The 17852-nt window shown below is 41.6% G+C and overlaps 1 protein-coding gene across 3 annotated transcripts in view; it reads right to left on the bottom strand.

The window, feature by feature from the left end:
• The window catches only part of VSIG10 (V-set and immunoglobulin domain containing 10), a 68470-nt gene that overhangs the window by 26805 nt on the left and 23813 nt on the right, over positions 1–17852 (bottom strand). For all 3 annotated transcript variants that reach the window (XR_005748047.1, XR_005748048.1, XM_040345794.1), the window contains exons 3-4: positions 14619–14924; positions 10317–10580 (exon numbers count right to left, since the gene is read on the bottom strand). Coding sequence is in view for 1 of the 3 variants with exons in the window: in XM_040345794.1 (XP_040201728.1) it covers positions 10317–10580; positions 14619–14924 (570 nt within the window). In the remaining 2 variants the exon portion in view is untranslated. The remainder of the gene's footprint in view (positions 1–10316; positions 10581–14618; positions 14925–17852) is intronic.

Below are 17852 nucleotides of genomic sequence, written 5' to 3'. Positions count from 1 at the left end.
TGCAAATAATCCAAATCGCAGGGAAAAGTGCAAATGCTAAAGTGCTTGTGAATCTTCAAAATAGCCAAAGTGCAAGAAAGAAGTGATCCGCCTTCACCTATAGGTCACCAGAATAATAATGGATGGCTCCTTACCACACGGTGTTGACCAGATTACTTAAAATATGGTCAATCAGGCTTGTTTTAAACGAGGATCAGCAGGGTCTCATTGGATTCCAATGTCAGCGATTGCAGCAAATGGTGTACCAAGAAAGGAGAAGAGATACCACCATAGTGTAAAACCATTTAATATACGAAAGTTAAAATTACAATGCCAAATGGCCTCTTACTGTTGCTGGTGCCCGTTCCCGGCACTGAAGCTGTAGGTGGTGGGGATAGTAAGACAAGATAAGAGATGGCCGCGTCCTGGTCCACTAGCGTGCGTTCCACCGCTAGTTGTCCATCAACCAGTGAGACCGGAAGTGCGTGGCTATGCGTGCGCGCCCGGATACCGCCTCGACGTCATGTTTCAAAGACGTAGATACGCTTCCTGAAGACGGTTTAACTGAAACGTGACGTTGAGGCGGTATCCGGGCGCGCACGCATAGCCACGCACTTCCGGTCTCACTGGTTGATGGACAACTAGCGGTGGAACGCACGCTAGTGGACCAGGAGTGGGCCATCTCTTATCTTGTCTTACTATCCCCACCACCTACAGCCTCAGTGCCGGGAACGGGCACCAGCAACAGTAAGAGGCCATTTGGCATTGTAATTTTAACTTTCGTATATTAAATGGTTTTACACTATGGTGGTATCTCTTCTCCTTTCTTGGTACACCATTTGCTGCAATCGCTGACATTGGAATCCAATGAGACCCTGCTGATCCTCGTTTAAAACAAGCCTGATTGACCATATTTTAAGTAATCTGGTCAACACCGTGTGGTAAGGAGCCATCCATTATTATTCTGGTGACCTATAGGTGAAGGCGGATCACTTCTTTCTCGCACTTTGGCTATTTTGAAGATTCACAAGCACTTTAGCATTTGCACTTTTCCCTGCGATTTGGGATTGGATTATTTGCATTTTGCACCTGGACTTGATACAACACTGGATCCATTTTGCACTTAACTATTTATTTGCTGGACATTCTTTTAAAAAAACATTTTTTTTTTTTTTTTTTTAAATATTTTATATTTTATTTATTTTCCACGGCATTTGGCACTATTGTACTTATAGAGTTTAGACTATAATCTGTTTGGTTTTTCACATAGATTTGGGTACACAGTTATACTGTGTACTACTCAAACGCACATTGTGACACGCATCCACTATTTTGATATAGCGCCCCTCACCTCACTATACAAGATTAATGTTATTGCTTTTAATTTTTTTGCTTCTGTGTTTTCCCATTTCAGACCTGTGTGTGTGCAATCCTTTCCTCTCCTCTTCACAGGTACTACCCTTGGTCATAAGAATGATGGCTTAAAACGTCAGATCGCACATGCTCATGCACCTGCGAACTTTGTAACTCTATAGTAATCACTATATAATTTAATTGTACAATCTTCTTTGGATCTACCATCAACTTTACACATACAGTGGATATAAAAAGTCTACACACCCCTGTTAAAATGTCAGGTTTCTGTGATGTAAAAAAAATGAGACAAAGATAAATAAATAATTTCAGAACTTTTTCCACCTTTAATGTGACCTATAAACTTTACAACTTAGTTAAACAACAATTTGAAATCGTTTAGGTGGAGGGAAGTAAAAATAAAAAAATTAAATAATATGGTTGCATAAGTGTGCACACCCTTAAACTAATACTTTGTTGAAGTATTTTCTGATTTTATTACAGCACTCAGTCTGTTTGGGTATGAGTCTATCAGCATGGCACATCTTGACTTGGCAATATTTGCCCACTCTTCTTTGGAAAAACACTCCAAATCTGTCTGATTACAAGGGCATCTCCTGTTCACAGCCCTCTTCAGATCACCACACAGATTTTCAATGGGATTCAGGTCTGGGCTTTGGCTGGGCCATTCCAAAACTTTAATCTTCTTCTGGTGAAGCCAGTCATTTGGATGTATGCTTTGGTTTGTTGTCATGCTGAAATATGACGTTCCTCTTCATGTTGAGCTTTCTAGCAGAAGCCTGAAGGTTTTGTGCCAAGATTGACTGGTATTTGGAACTGTTCAATTCCCACTACCGTGACTAAGGTCCCTGTTCCAGCTAAAGAAAAACAGTCCCAATGCATGATGCTGCCACCACCATGCTTCACTGTGGGTATGGTGTTCTTTTAGCGATGTGCAGTATTGTTTTTGCACCAAACATATCTTTTGGAATTATGGGCAAAAAGTTCAACTTTGGGTTCCATCAGACCATAACACATTTTCCCATGTGCTTTTGGGAGACTTTAGATGTGTTTTTGCAAAATTTAGCCAAGCTTGGATGTCTTTCTTCATAAGAAAATGCTTCCTTCTTGCCACTCTACCCCATAGCCCAGACATATGAACAATATGGGAGATTGTTGTCACATGTACCACCCAGCCAGTACTTGCCAGATATTCCTGCAGCTCCTTTAATGTTGCTGTAGGCCTATTGGCAGCCTCCCTGACCAGTTTTCTTCTCGTCTTTTCATACATTTTGAAGGGATGTCCAGTTCTTGGTAATATCACTGTTGTGACATCTTTTCTCCACTTAATGATGACTGTCTTCATTGTGTTCCATGGTCTAATGCCTTGGGAAAAAAATTGTACCCTTCTCCTGACTGATGCATTTTAACAATGAGATCCCTCTGATGCCTTGGAAGCTCTCTGCAGACCATGGCTTTTGCTGTAGGATGCGAACAAGAAAATGTCAGTAAAGACCTATCAGAACTTTGTTTGAGGTTAATCAGGGGCACTTTAAATGATGCCAGGTGTGTACCGACTCCTATTTAACATGAGTTTGAATGTGATTGCTTAATTCTGAACACAGCTACATCCCCAATTATAAGAGGGTGTGCACACTTATTTTAGTTTTTTTTACTCCCCTCCCTAAAAGATTTCAGTTTGTTTTTCAATTGAGTTGTACAGTTTATAGGCCACATTAAAGGTGGAAAAGGTTCTTAAATGATTAAGCTTTTTCTATTTATTTTTTTTACATCACAGAAACCTGACATTTTAAACAGGGGTGTGTAGACTTTTTATATCCACTGCACTTTACACTATGACATAGTTTTGGTAAATGTAAAGGATATTGCACTAAGACTGTACAATGAGGGCCAGCTTAAGACTGTATGCTCCAAACGTCAGGCCAGTTATTCAACATTCCTCCATTCCACCGGCAACACATGAGTTTTACTGTTAGAAGCTTGCTCTCAATAGGCGCTTACTGTCAGTATTTGCATGCCCTTTGCAAAAGATATTTCCAAGTAAACATGACATATTTTTATAAAACAGCTCTGGTACTTTCCTTAAAGCATATCTATGTATCTATGGTCAAAATGTAAAATGGGATATTCATTTCCTCATTGTATTTCAGTTATTTCCAGCCTATTATTCTGAACCATCTTGAAGTTTATACATTTTGTGAAGATCCCCACAGATTTACTTCCTTGAATTCTGTGACACCTACTCACTATGCCCTGTGAGTAGGCCCTGCTGTGTCACACATTTCACAGAGCCTGCCTTCTGATCTACAGAGGTGCTGGGAGGAGGAGTTTCAGGAGGCGGAGTCAGTACAGGAATCACTGCTTGCAGGCAGCAAGGTACCATGGGATATGTAGTCCTTAGAAATTGAAAGCAAACAGCAGAGGAGACGTTTCAAAACATGCAGGAAATCTAGGAAGTTGTGGAAAGAGATGACCAGAAGAGAGACAGCACTCACAACATGAAAGGGAAATTTTCAAGTAAGCTTGTATTGCTTTATAAAATATAACTATTGTATTTCATTGTATCAGAATTGTAATAACAATGCAGTCCATGCTTTGATCATAGCTTTCCTTTAATGCAAATATCTTAGAAAATTGCTTTGTCTGCATCTGTATACTAGCAATAAAACAAAATAAAGGATGTGTACCTGTGATATAATTATGGAAAAACTTATAAAGGATGCGCTAGCCAATTATTAACAGAAATTGCCGCACCTGGGACTCCCTGAATACTGGGAGATAAAAATAGGTGAAATAAATGAAGTGTGCTGTCTCTAATGTAATGAGCAAACCAAAAGCTTACAAACACAAGTACTAGTGCTCTTTTTTTTCACAAGAAAAAGTACTAGTGCTCTTTAAAAACGCACACAGCTGTTCACTTTAAACATATGATGCAGCACAACAGATTGAAACAATGTGATTAAACTTAAAAGAATCGTAAGCCCTCAAGGTTTTTCACCCTAATGCATTCTATGACTTAAGGTGAAAAAAAATCAGCGCTGCAGCTGCCAAACAGAGCCCCCCCCCCCTCCTTTCTTACCTGAACCCAATCGTTCCAGCGATGAGCACAAGCACAGAAGCTCCAGCTGCTGTCTCGGGTCCTCATTGGATAGATTGATAGCAGCAGGAACTATTGGCTCCCACTGCTGTCAATTAAATCCAGTGACACGGGAGCTGGGGGTTTGGGCCATGTCCTGCTGTTTGTGTCAATGGACGCAGCAGCAGGACTCTGGAGCACCTCCATTAGGGTGCCACCATGGAAAGCGGCTCTCCGAGGGGGCACTTAATGAAGAGGAGGAGCACTGCCGGGACACCCCAGAAGAGGAGGATCAGGTTGCTCTGTGCAAAACCCTTGCACAGCGCAGGCAAGTATAACATAATAAGTTTGTTATTTCCGAATACAGAAAAAAATGAAAAAAGTCCCAAAAATAACTCTATTGCAGGTTGTTTAATCAAACATTCCCAAAAAATGCTCAAAGGATGCTATTCCAAAACCTTCAAAGTGCTGCATACATCACCACTGTGCTCAAAAGATAAATGGCAGCTTACCAGGCCTCAAAGGTCAATGGGCATGTGTACAGCTCTCAGCTGAGAGGCATCGATCTTTATCACAGTCTCTGTGGACCCTGGACAGTGCAGAGGCTTGCGGCTCACAGGTAGGAGTAAGAATGGCAAGGAGGACCAATAGTGCATTTTCCTTTAAATCTTATATTTATTAAAAAATAATCACACTTACAGATTGCTTGAATCTCGCATAGAATCTCATGGTGGCACAGCCGCCTGCAGTGCGGACCGTGATGTCACGTCTGACTCTGTCTGATGCGTTTCCCCTCATAAGACGTCAACTGGGATTGGGGCCTTCTAAAGGGGAAACGCGTCGGGCGGAGTCAGCTGTGACGTCAGCGCGCACGGATATTTCTGTTTCGGATGTTTAAATTTTATTATTTTAAATGTACATTCATTTATGTTATTATACATGTCACTATTGTTTAAGTTTGCTCATATTGTGTCAATCTATTGATGTTGTGCTGCACCACATGTTTAAAGTGATTAGTGAACAGCTGTGCACGTTTTTTTAAAGAGCACTAGTATTTGTGTTTGTGAGTTTTTGGCAAGCTCGTTTTATAATGTAGGCCTGTAATTCTTAGGAATAACTCACTTAAATGTGTCCAAACAAGAGTCTAGTAGACATTCCGGGTATGATAAAGTTTGAAACACAAAATCATAAATTATAATATAATAAATAACTATAAATAATAGCAAATAATAATATAATAAAAATGTATCAATAATGTAATCAAATCCGAGTGGGGGAGATTAGGGAATATATTGCTGACTCAGAGTTACCTTCACTGCCATGTGAAGCTACAGAGATGATAAAGAGGCCGATCACAGTAGAAGAAGTGCATGGAGTAATAGCAAATTTGACAATAAGAAAAAGCCCAGGGCCAGATGGCTTTACGAATTTATATTATAAAAAAAATTCTGAAAACCTGGGTGCCCCAATATGTGATTACTTCAATTCGATTAACATTCTGAATCCACTTCCTCCAGAAGCACTATTGGCACACATTACAGTCCTCCCAAAACCAGGAAAAGACCCCCAACATTGTGCTAATTATAGACCAATATAATTATAGACCAATTTCTCTGTTAAATTCTGATACGAAGTTATTATCAAAAATTGTGGCACTTAGACTACAGGATCATTTAGTGAAGCTAGTTCACCCTGATCAAACAGGCTTTATGAAGGGCCGTGAAGCTAGAGACAACACCATAAGAGCATTAAATGTCCTCCATTGGATGCAACACGGTCCGGACAAAGCCCCCAGAATAATATTATCTATGGATGCCGAAAAAGCTTTCAACAGGTTAGCTGGATGTTTATGACTGAGGTTCTGAGGTGGATGAAAGTGGGAGAGCGTGTGATGGGTTGGGTGCTGGCGTTGTACGCGTCCCCGAGAGCAAGAGTAAAGGTGAATGGCACTTTGTTAGACTATTTCCAAATATACAATGGTACGAGACAAGGGTGTCCCTTGTCTCCCTTATTATTTGCAATGATATTGGAACCCTTTCTCTGCAAAATAAGAAGAAATAACGGAATACAGGGAACGTGTATTGGGCCGGATGAACATAAGGTCTCGGCATATGCCGATGACCTGTTGTTCTATCTATCCACACCACAGACTTCATTACCTGCCTTGATGGAAGAAGTATCTAGGTTTGGGGCCCTATCCAATTTTAAAATTAATTTTGAGAAGTCTATATTATTTCCTAGCCATGTATCTTTAAGTATGGCGAACACTCTACAAGAAGCATATCGCTTCATATGGAATAAAAAATCACTAGTGTACTTAGGGACGCATATAACGCCTGACTCTAAACTTTTATACGACCTGAATTATGGTACCTTAATGGAAGGGGTAAGAGAGGATCTTCAGAAATGGAAGGGGCAGTTTTTAACTTGGTTTGGAAGGGTGAACGCAATAAAAATGAACATACTACCTAAAATAATTTATGTCTTACATACAGTGCCAATTTACCTCCCACAGAGTTTTTTTAAGGGCATACGGAAGGCTTTTGTATCCTTTGTATGGAACGATAAACGCCCTAGATTAGCCTATGAAATTTTGTGTAGAGAAAAGTCAGAGGGCGGAGTGGGGCTGCCAGATGTAACATCATATTATAGGGCAGTGGCACTAGTACGTATACTAAATTGGAATCACGATCACTCAACTAAAACATGGGTAAAATTAGAGCAAACAATGGCAGGAAGGAACCTAGCAGGAGCTCCTTGGATACCGAAGACAGAAAGAGGGCTCTCAAAATGGATGTCACCATTAACTAATAATACACTAAGGATATGGGATAAAATAAATCAATCAGAAGATTATGCCCCTGGGATATCCCCCCTGGCTCCCCTGGAGGGATTCCCGTGGTTCCCCCCAGGCGAGGAAGTAGGATCAATGAAGGCCTGGGGGAGGGACACCACATGCGGCAAATTTGCCCCATGTGGAACCCTGACCCCCTTACCTGAATTGAGACGGAGCTTGGGAACAGTCCCAATGGTGGAGTGGAGGTATCACCAATTAGGGTGCTTCTTTCAAAAGTGGAAAACCAGGATAAGGCCTCTTAATTCGCTTACTATATTTGAAACCAGATGTGTAAAGATTGGGAGGACCAAACACTTACTGTCTCAAATGTATAGATTAATCCTAGGGACACGGAGAAAAACAACACCTTACTATATTAAAGACTGGGAAGGAGAGCTAAATCACAGGTTTACCACGCAACAAATTAAAAAACTTATTGACTCCACACACTATACATCTGTAAGCTCACAGATTCAGGAGATGTCTTATAAATTTCTATCTAGGTGGTATAGAACCCCAGTAAGAGTGGCACAGATGTATAGGCTTGCGGACAATAGGTGTTGGAGGGGATGTGGACAAGAGGGTACCCTACTCCACCTGTGGTGGTCATGCCCAAAGATCAGAGGATTTTGGCAAGAGATTGCCCCTTGGGTTGGAAGGCTATCTCCCGAGGAAATAGAACTGACACCTTTAAACTTCCTATTCCACGGGTCAGCGAGGTCCATGGGATCATATAAGGAGAGTATTACGCCTCATTTATTAAATGCGGCAAAATTATTAATACCTATATTATGGAAACAGGATAAAAGGCCAACTATTCTTGAATGGAAGAGAGAAGTGAATTTAATTATGGAGGCAGAAAGATGGATTTCAAGGGTTAAAGATAGAAAGGAAAAGTTTAGAGTAATATGGTCAGAATGGGAAAAATGCTCGCTAGAGATTGAATAATTTAAGGAGCTGTAGGAAAACGTAAGTGGATAGCCTGTGGGGGGGGGGGGGTGTGGAGAGTAACTTGTTTGTCTTTTTTTTTTTTTTTCTTTCGTATTTATTTATTTATTTATTTTTAGCTCTCAATATGAAATCGGGGGGGGGGGGGGGGGGGGGGGGGGCGGGGTTAAGTCATTAGTGGCTTTATGGCCTGATAGAGGCCTCAGATTTCAAACACTTGGTAAAAGTGTTTTTAGGGGAGAGGGTAATAAGGAATAATAAGCGATAAGCTATAGAATGGCTTTTTAGAAGCCTCATATCTAAGGGATGACTTTTTTTTATTTGTATTTATTTATTTTATTTGGTGTTTGGAGGGGGGAGAGAGCCGCAGGGAATAAGTGAGGGTGGGGGGGATAATTTTTCTCCCCTTTTTATTTTTTTCTCCTTTTTTTTCCTTTATTTCCCCCGGGGGGGATATGGGATACAGATAAGGAAAAAAAAAAACAATAATGTAATCAAATCAAAAACACTGAAATTTGCTCAGTTGCAGAATTGTCGCTGTCATTACTTTCCATGTTTGATGAAGAATTTCCCCACAAATCGCTATCGCTCAATTCTGCAAGTGATTCTAATTTATTATCGCTGTTTTCTAGCTGATCTAAAACCACTTTTGACATAAAGGGATACTTTTTGGTTGCCATGGACAATCTCCAGTTTCCAGGCAGAAAGAACAGTTTTTATAATATAAAAGTGCATGTAGGACACTGGACAAACCACTAGGGACAAAGGGGGTGTGAAATTATTTTATACATTACTGTAATCTGTAAGATTACAGTATACTGTATGTATTGTGTGAATAGGGTAAGACGCATGCGCTGTCTGTGAATGGGGAAGGGTGGGGGAAAGGTCCTGATAAAGTCACGTGGTGTGACGATACGCGTCGGATTGGAGCGCTGGACAACTGTAGCACCTGACGGACGGCAAACGAGTTCACTACTCGTGGATACCATGTACCGTTCATCTGCTTAAATGTGAGTTTTTTTAAACGTTGTTTTTAATAAATTTGATATACTGGATTATGCGATGTGCCCTCCTTCCCTCTATTTTTTGTGACATCGCTACTGGAGTCATCTAGCACCCCCAGCGTGACACACGGAATACTCGGAGTGAGAGGAGAAGGATAAGCAGGACACTGACGAGCTCGCTGCTCGTGGAGATAAGCTCTTTATCCCTTTATTTCATGTAAGTGCATCCAGTGCTGGCTGCGTGCTAGGTTCCTTGTCATATGAGTATTACGCTATCTTGCTGTGTGTCTTTTCCTCGCATGTGTTGCCTGGGACTGGGACCTTGAGAATAGCATCCTCTACAAGACTAGACCTCCGTGTGCAAGTTTTTGATCAGGCTTTACATGTCAGCTTTGAGGTGAGCTGCTGGGACCACTAGAGGTGTGTGTGATACTCCGAGGTGTGCAGCTTGCCTTTCTCACAAGATTTGGTTGCTGGGTCCTCTACCATTCGATATACCTTTTCTCTTCTTCCATCCATCCGTTGGATTCAGACTTATTAGTGACTGTGTGCTTTTTGTTTTGTTTTGGACTTTTCTGCCTTATATCATATATGTGCCACCAATATATAGAGATTGTTTATTTTATTGCTATCATGTTGTAACACTTCACTTGTCGTCACTTGTTTTTTGGGTTGCCCAGATATTTGTGCCCTTTCCTTTTCACCCATATACAGCCCTAGTGTTACATTTTTCACAGCGCAGACACTTTTCACTTGTTTATTGTATGTATTGTGTGTTTTAACTTTTTTTAATTTGGCTTTGATCTCCGCCCCCGTGCGTCGTAACGTCGCAGGGAACGGAGCTCTACGGCACTCGGCACTGTGATTTAAGCGAGGAGGACATGGCTTGATCACACAGCGGGGAGACATCGCAGGATCCAGGGGACAAGGTAAGTAACCATGCCTGGATACTGCGATGCGATCCCGAGTCTTGCTCGGGGATACCGCTAATAGTACTGGATTTCCACCCCAAGCCTGACTCGGGATTACCGCCAGGGAGGTTAAAAAGGTACCAATTAATTAACAAATTAATCTACTCATATGTTTATTAATCACTTACCTAACTGAACTTCACAATGATCTTCTTTCACATTGTTTGCTATCTGATGTTTTCCTCTACATGTGAGTATTTGGCCAGTGCTGAACTGAGAACCATTTAATGAAGCCATCAGCATGTCCGAAGTGTCGTTAAAGTGGGTTTTGCCATCTTTTTCCCATTCCAGTATAGGAGCCGGATACCCTCCAGGCCAGCTGCATAGTAAGGCTACTTCATCGCTTATCCCTGTGTAGTTGGCACTGCACTGTATAGGAAGTGTTGGTGCATCTGTACGGAACAAAAAATAAATGTAATATATAACAATTATCATTTTAACATAAACCAACCTAAGCAACTGAGACTGAGGCCTCGTACACACGACCGAGACGAAAAACATACACACGACCGTTTTTCTCGGCAAAAATGCTCTGCCAGCATTTTTCTTGATGGATTTTGCCGAGGAAAACGGTCGTGTGTACGAGGCCTGAGAATAAGATGACAAATATATACGGTAAGTAGAGCTTACATGCAATGAAAACCACATTACAAAAGGACTAGTAAAACCAGATATAGAGGCAGCTGAAACTATTTGCAAACCTCCCGTTTCCAGTAAATCTAGTTTGAAACTGCATTGTCTCGCCTTCCAAGTCTCTTTATCATGATGCGTGGCCTCACTGGCTAACTAGGGCTGAACTCGGCTCCTAAAGAAGTTGCCTATATCTCTGGATTTGCTGATTGTTTTGAAATGCGTTTTTTACTGAAGGTAATCTTTGCTTATGCATTTTTTCATTATTATCAAGCTATAGAAATTAAAGCAGAGTATGTACCTTGAGTTTTTTAGTTTTTTTTTAACCAGCGAGCTGAACAAAGAAAAATTTACAGATTCCCGCATTCACACAAGTGATGTGGACAACAGGGACCCCCCTGTAAAGCCTCATAAACACGGTCAGATTATCCAACGGGAATTGTGTGATGGCAGTCTGTGGTCAGAAAATCCGACCGTTTGTACGCTCCATCGGACAATTGTTGTCGGATTTTCCGCGGACAAATGTGGGATAGCATGCTTTAAAATTGATGATTTGACAAAGTACATCAAAGTACATAAAGTACATCAAAATTTAATTTGCTTTTAATATTTCATTTTGGAATGAATGGACTTTACAAAATGAAAATCACATACACACAGGAGGATTTACTAAATCTGGAGAGTGAAAAATCTGGTGCAGCTCTGCATAGAAACCAATCAGCTTCCAAGTTTTATTGTCAAAGCTTAAAGGAGTTGTAAAGGAAAACATTTTTTTTTGCTGAAATGACTGGTTACAGGGTATAGAGACATAATCGTTAACTGATTTCTTTTAAAAATGATTGAAAATAGATAAAAATCAATCATATAATGTACCTGTAGTTTCAGTTTCGTTTTTGCATGTTTCCTGCTTCTCTGATGCACAGAGCCAATACAGGGCAGTGATGGTTTGGAAAACGAAACTGATTGGTGTTAAGGGGTTTTAGACACACAGTAATCACACCTCCTTGATTAGTAACCACAGAGAGAAGCTCCCATTAGGCCCCGTACACACGACCGAGTTTCTCGGCAGAATTCAGCCAGAAACTCGATCGGAGCTGAATTCTGCCGAGAAACCCGGCGTGTGTACACTTTCGGCCGAGGAAAGTGTCGTCGAAACCCGGCGTGTGTACACTTTCGGCCGAGGAAAGTGTCGTCGAGCCAAATAGAGAACATGTTCTCTATTTCCTCGTTGTTCAATGAGGAAAGTTGGCTCGCCGAGATCCTCGGCAGCTTCACACAGAACTCGACGAGCAAAACGATGAGTTTTGCCCGTCGAGTTCCTCGGACGTGTGTGCGGGGCCTCACTTTTTTCATCAGGAAACGGACAACCAGGAAGTGTTCAGAACAGAGAAGGATTAGAGCAAAAACGAACAATGAGGACATGAAACCAGGACTGCAGTAAGGTAAAGGAAGCTATTTAGCTAAAAAAAAAATCCTTTAGTGTCCCTTTAACAAACTGAACAAGTTGATGTTAGAAGCTGATTGGCTACCAAGCATGGCTGCACCAGATTTTGATTTTAGTTATTCATTTGAAAAAAACAAAACAAACAGATTTTCTTAACCCTGCAGTAGAAAACAAGCGTTGATTTTACCGTACTAACGAGAAGAAGATCCAAGGAATGTTCTTAAAACCAAAAAGTTTTGTATGGAATCCTACTAGTGTTTGGCCAGCTTTAGGCAGGAATAAAACAAATCTATTCCCATTAACTAACAGGCGTTTTTTTTCCTGTTTTTTCTTTATTCATAAAAAGGCAATCAAGGTGTGGACACAAATATGGCATGACTTCCACTAACCTACAAGGTAAGTTTACCTTTTCACAAAAAAATAAAGATCTGAATTAACTCCAAGTATCCTGGCCACCTCTCCAACAACTAAATAAATATAAAAAATGTCATTGAATAATTATTTTTGAAATAACATTAACCACTTGCCCAACTGCTCACGCAGATATACATTGGCAAAGTGGCATGTTCCCGTAAAACAACATATGGGTACGTTGTTCCCTTTAATAGCTGCCAGAGGCGTGGGCACGCGCAAGCTGTACAGGGCGGGACCCGTTTCCTTATAACCAGCAGGGTGCGATCGCTGCCGGGCACCCACGAGTACGAGAGCCAGAACGGACATGTGTGTGTGTGAACACGCAAATCCCTGTTCTGTCAGGGCAGAGTAGACAGATCGTTTGTTCCTAGTAAGTAGGAACAGCGATACCTCTCCTCCCCCAGTCAGTCCCATCCCTCCACAGTAAGAAACACTAACTAGGAAACACATTTGACCCCTTGATCGCCCCCTAGTGTTAACCCCTTCCCTACCAGTCACATTTACACAGTAATCAGTGCATTTTTATAGCACTGATCGCTGTATAAATGTCACTGGTCCCAAAAATGTGTCAAAAGTGTCTGATCTGTCCGCCGCAATATCGCAGTACCACTAAAAATCACAGATCACCGCTATTAATAGTAAAAAAAAAAATAATAATAAAAAATGTCATAAATCTTTCGCATAGTTTGTAGACGCTATAACATTTGCGCAACCAATAATATATGCTTATCGTGATTTTTTTTTTGTTACCAAAATTATGTAGAAGAATATATATTGGCTTAAAATGATGAAGAAATTAGTTTTCTTAAAAACATTTTTGGGGATATTTATTATAGCAAAAAGTAAAAAAATGTTAATTTTTTTCTAAATTTACGCTCTTTTTTGGTTTAGAACGCAAAAAATAAAAACCGCAGAGGTGATCAAATACCACCAAAAGAAGGCTCTATTTGTGGGAAAAAAAGGACGTAAATTTTGTTTGGGTACACCGTCGCACTTGTCAGTTAAAGCGACGCAGTGCCGTATTGGAAAAAATGGCCTGGTCAAATCTTCCGGTCTGTAAGTGGTTAATAACATATAACTTTAACCAGGGCTCGACAAATCCCGGTCGCCATGGCGACTAGAAATAGGGTCCTGGCGACTTGGCTTGGAAGGGGGGGCAAAAAAAAAAAAAACAACAAAATTTTTTGTTTTTTGTTTTGTGAGCTGGGGCCATCTGGTGGTGAGCCGTTGGTATTACAAGTTAAGCATTACAAGTTAAACAGCAATTCTAATGTAATTTTTCACTATTTTCACTGCCATCTTCTTCCCTCTAATTAGAACCCCCAAACATTATATATATTTTTTATCCCAACACCCTAGAGAATAAAATGGCGATCGTTGCAATACTTTCTGTCACGCCGTATTTGCGCAGCGGTCTTACAAGCGCACTTTTTTGGGAAAAAATTACACTTTTTTTAATTAAAAAATAAGACAACAGTAAAGTTATCCCCATTTCTTTTAATATTATGAAAGATAATGTTACGCCGAGTAAATTGATACCCAACATGTCACGCTTCAAAATTACGTCCGCTCGTGGAATGGCGACAAACTTTTACCCTTTAAAATCTCCATAGGCGTTGTTTAAACAATTCTACAGGTTGCATGTTTTGAGTTACAGAGGAGGACTAGGGCTAGAATTATTGCTCTCGCTCTACCAATCGCGGCGATACCTCACATGTGTGGTTTGAACACCGTTTACATATGCGGGCGCTGCTCACGTATGTGTTCGCTTCTGCGCCCAAGCTCGTTGGGACGGGCGCGTTTTCTGGCTCCTAACTTTTTTAGCTGGCTCCTAGATTCCAAGCAAATTTGTCAACCCCTGACTTTAACTCATTATATACTGTCCAGTCAATGCTGTGAACCTGTTATGAAAGGTAAGAATAATGTAGAGCATCATACTCACAATAGACCAGAAGCTGCAGAGTAGAGAAGATACGTTTACGGCTTGCCTGATTCTCTGCTGAACAATTGTAGATTCCTTGGTAATTACGAGGAAAGTGGAGCATAGAGAACTCAAGAGAGCTTCCATTTGCGCTGTTAAACAGCTCTGGACTGTTATCCGGAGCATAGAAAAACACACCTATCTCGGGCTGAGGAATGGAATCCGCGGTGCAGCTGAAGTTCAAGCTAGAACCAACTGATGTATAAAGTGTACCATTTGGCAAAATGTTGGTTGGAGATATCTTAAATGTCACATTGTGAGGGCCACCTAGGTCAATAAAAGGGAGATCAGTAAAAAAAAAACAACACAGTAACTAAAAAATAAAGCCAGGATGGCATATATATAAAAGATTTGTAACTTTGTTTTTTTGGGGGGAATTTTTAAATAATAAAGTGGAGCACAGAATATGGGTTAACGAATACAGCATAAAAAGTGGGTGGCATAAAAAGTACCCGACATCAGTACCAGAACACAAATACAGAGGCAATTTAAATCTCCAAAGGATATGCAGTTATTCTTAAAAGTAGGAAACGGTAAAGGGATGGAGTAATTTGCTCATGAACCAGACACTAAAGACTGGAAAATTAGGAAAAATGAGGAGAGACAGGGGAAGAGGAGAAGAAAAAGCACAAAAGAGGAAATTGGGACATGGGAAAGGAAGGGGAGAAAAGGGGGGACGGGGGTACAAAGACTTTCTCGAAAGCCTGACCAAGCGGCAACTTTTCTGGCCATGGGATCCCCCAAGAAGTTTCATAAAATGTTGTCTTCTGACCAAACTGTTACATCTTTTTCTCCAGATATAGGCCAGGATCCCGGTAAGTTTATTTGTTCATGATACTCAGAGGGGAGATTTACTTATACTGGTGCACACAAAATCTGGTGCATGTGCATGGTAGCCAATTAGCTTCTAAATTTAGTTTGTTCAGTAAGGCTTCATTCACACTTGTGCAACTTGTCATGCAACTTTGGACATCAAAGTTGCATGACAAGTTGTTCCCCATGTTTTCCAAGGTTTCCAATGATAACCATTTATATATGCACAACTTAAAGTTGCAGCTACTTCAAAGTAGTCAATGAACTACTTTGGTCGGACTTTCATGCAACTAGTGGGTCATAGAATTCAATGTTAACCTTCAGAAGTTGAATGAAAGTCTTACCTGAATGTTATACAATGCAACAGTTGTCCATTATCACTGGTCAAAGCCAAAGTTGTATCCAAGTTTCACCCATCCAAAGTTGCGTCAAAGATGCACCAAAGTTGCACTCCAAAGTAAGTGCAACTTTGGAGTTATTGTAGAACGAAATGTTTGGACAGCCGCACTCTGGAAAAACCTTCTCGGTTGCCTTTTATTGATAAAAGTATTCAAACACCACACATCACAGCAAAGACAGGGGCATACAGCTGACGTTTCGCACTGTCAATCAGTGCTTACTCATAGCTATGAGTAAGCACTGATTGACAGTGCGAAACGTCAGCTGTATGCCCCTGTCTTTGCTGTGATGTATGGTGTTTGAATACTTTTATCAATAAAAGGCAACCGAGAAGGTTTTTCCAGAGTGCGGCTGTCCAAACATTTCTTTCTACATTGCTTCGTGCATTGCCGGCACCTGGGTTTCTCTGAGGCTTCGTACACACGACCGAGTTTCTCGGCAGAATTCAGCGAGAAACTCGGTCAGAGCCGGATTCTGCCGAGAAACTCTGTCGTGTGTACACTTTCGGCCCGATGGAGCCGCCGAGGAACTCGTCGAGAAAATAGAGAACATGTTCTCTATTTTCTCGTTGTTCTATGGGAGAACTCGGCCCGCCGAGCTCCTCGTCGGCTTCAGGGCTGAACTCGCCGAGGAACTCGATGTGTTTGGCACGTCGAGTTCCTCGGCCGTGTGTACGGGGCCTGAGGCTTCGTACACACGACCGAGTTTCTCGGCAAAAACCAGCAAGAACCTTGCTGGGAGATATTTTTTTGCCGAGGAAACCGGTCGTGTGTACATTTTCATCGAGGAAACTGTCGAGAACCTCGACGAGGTTCGGCGTATATCGGCGTATATCGCGCACCCACGATTTTCCCCTGATTTTAAGGGGAAAAAAGTGCGCGGTATACGCCGATAAATACGGTAATCTGATCCATTGGACTAAAGCCCAAAGTATAAACACGCATGCTCAGAACCAATGCTGAAGATCAGACAACAATAGCAGAAGTTGCGCAAAGGGTGGCGGTAAAGAGCTGAAAAAAACATGTGATTTGGTGAAAGTTGTCTGGAAATGTTCTGCCATGTTTATGCAGAACAAGTTCACGGCCAACGCCCATTCGGACCAAATGCCACGGAAAAGTCAGATGGAAGTCCGATCGTGTGTATGAGGCTTTAGCGAGTGTGGTGCCTGCAGGTACCATGGAAATGAAAATGAAAGTATTCCGCTCCACTGCTAGTGAGGTTACATCCCTGAAACCAACCTGTGAATAATTCTGACTTCACATTTGTTAGGCCGAGTACTCACGACCAAACATGTTCGCTCGAAATGTCCGACGGGCTGTTTCCGGCGTACAAGGCTGTTTTTTCATTTGGCCCGCTGGCTTGTACACACCAGCGGACCATATTTCCCTGCGGACCTGAACGCGTGCACGTAATCCACGTTTGACGTCACTATAAAGGGAAAGGCCAAAGTCAATGGCGACGCCCTCTGTTCCGCTTTTGCTAGTTACGGCTTTGCTCGTGTTAGTGAAGGTTTGGTTAGAGCTGATTCGCGCTTCTCGGTCTCCAGGCTTTAGCAGGTAGTATTTTCTCGTTCAGTGCGTGTGCTTGTGGGTACGTAGTTGGCATTCGGGTACAGGCGTGCAGTTCGTTCTGCTTTGCAGTTTCGTACTGTGCGTTCGTATCTGTGTGTCGTGCGTTCTTTGCAGGTACCGCTGGATTTGATTGTGCTTTCTGTTGGAGTGTGTTCTTGACTGACCAGCCGGCCGGTTTGAAGCCATGATGGAGCAGCAGCGTCAATTTTCGCGAGTTGGTGCTGTTTATGGGATGGCTGCTGGATATGTTCATTATTCCAGTACTTTGGCCAGAAACAGGGGGCGGAGGCGTTTCTGGACCAAGAATTGGTTGCGCCAGCGTGACCAGTTCTCTCATATGCCTCTGCTTAGGGAAATCCAGGAGAATAATCCTAATGACTATAGGAATTTTCTCCGCATGACGGACCGCGTA

This window comes from Rana temporaria, chromosome 1 (genome assembly GCF_905171775.1).
Source record: "Rana temporaria chromosome 1, aRanTem1.1, whole genome shotgun sequence".
NCBI lineage: Eukaryota > Metazoa > Chordata > Amphibia > Anura > Ranidae > Rana > Rana temporaria.
The sequence above is the reverse complement of the archived record's forward strand: the minus strand, read 5'-3'. Positions and strand labels throughout refer to the sequence as shown.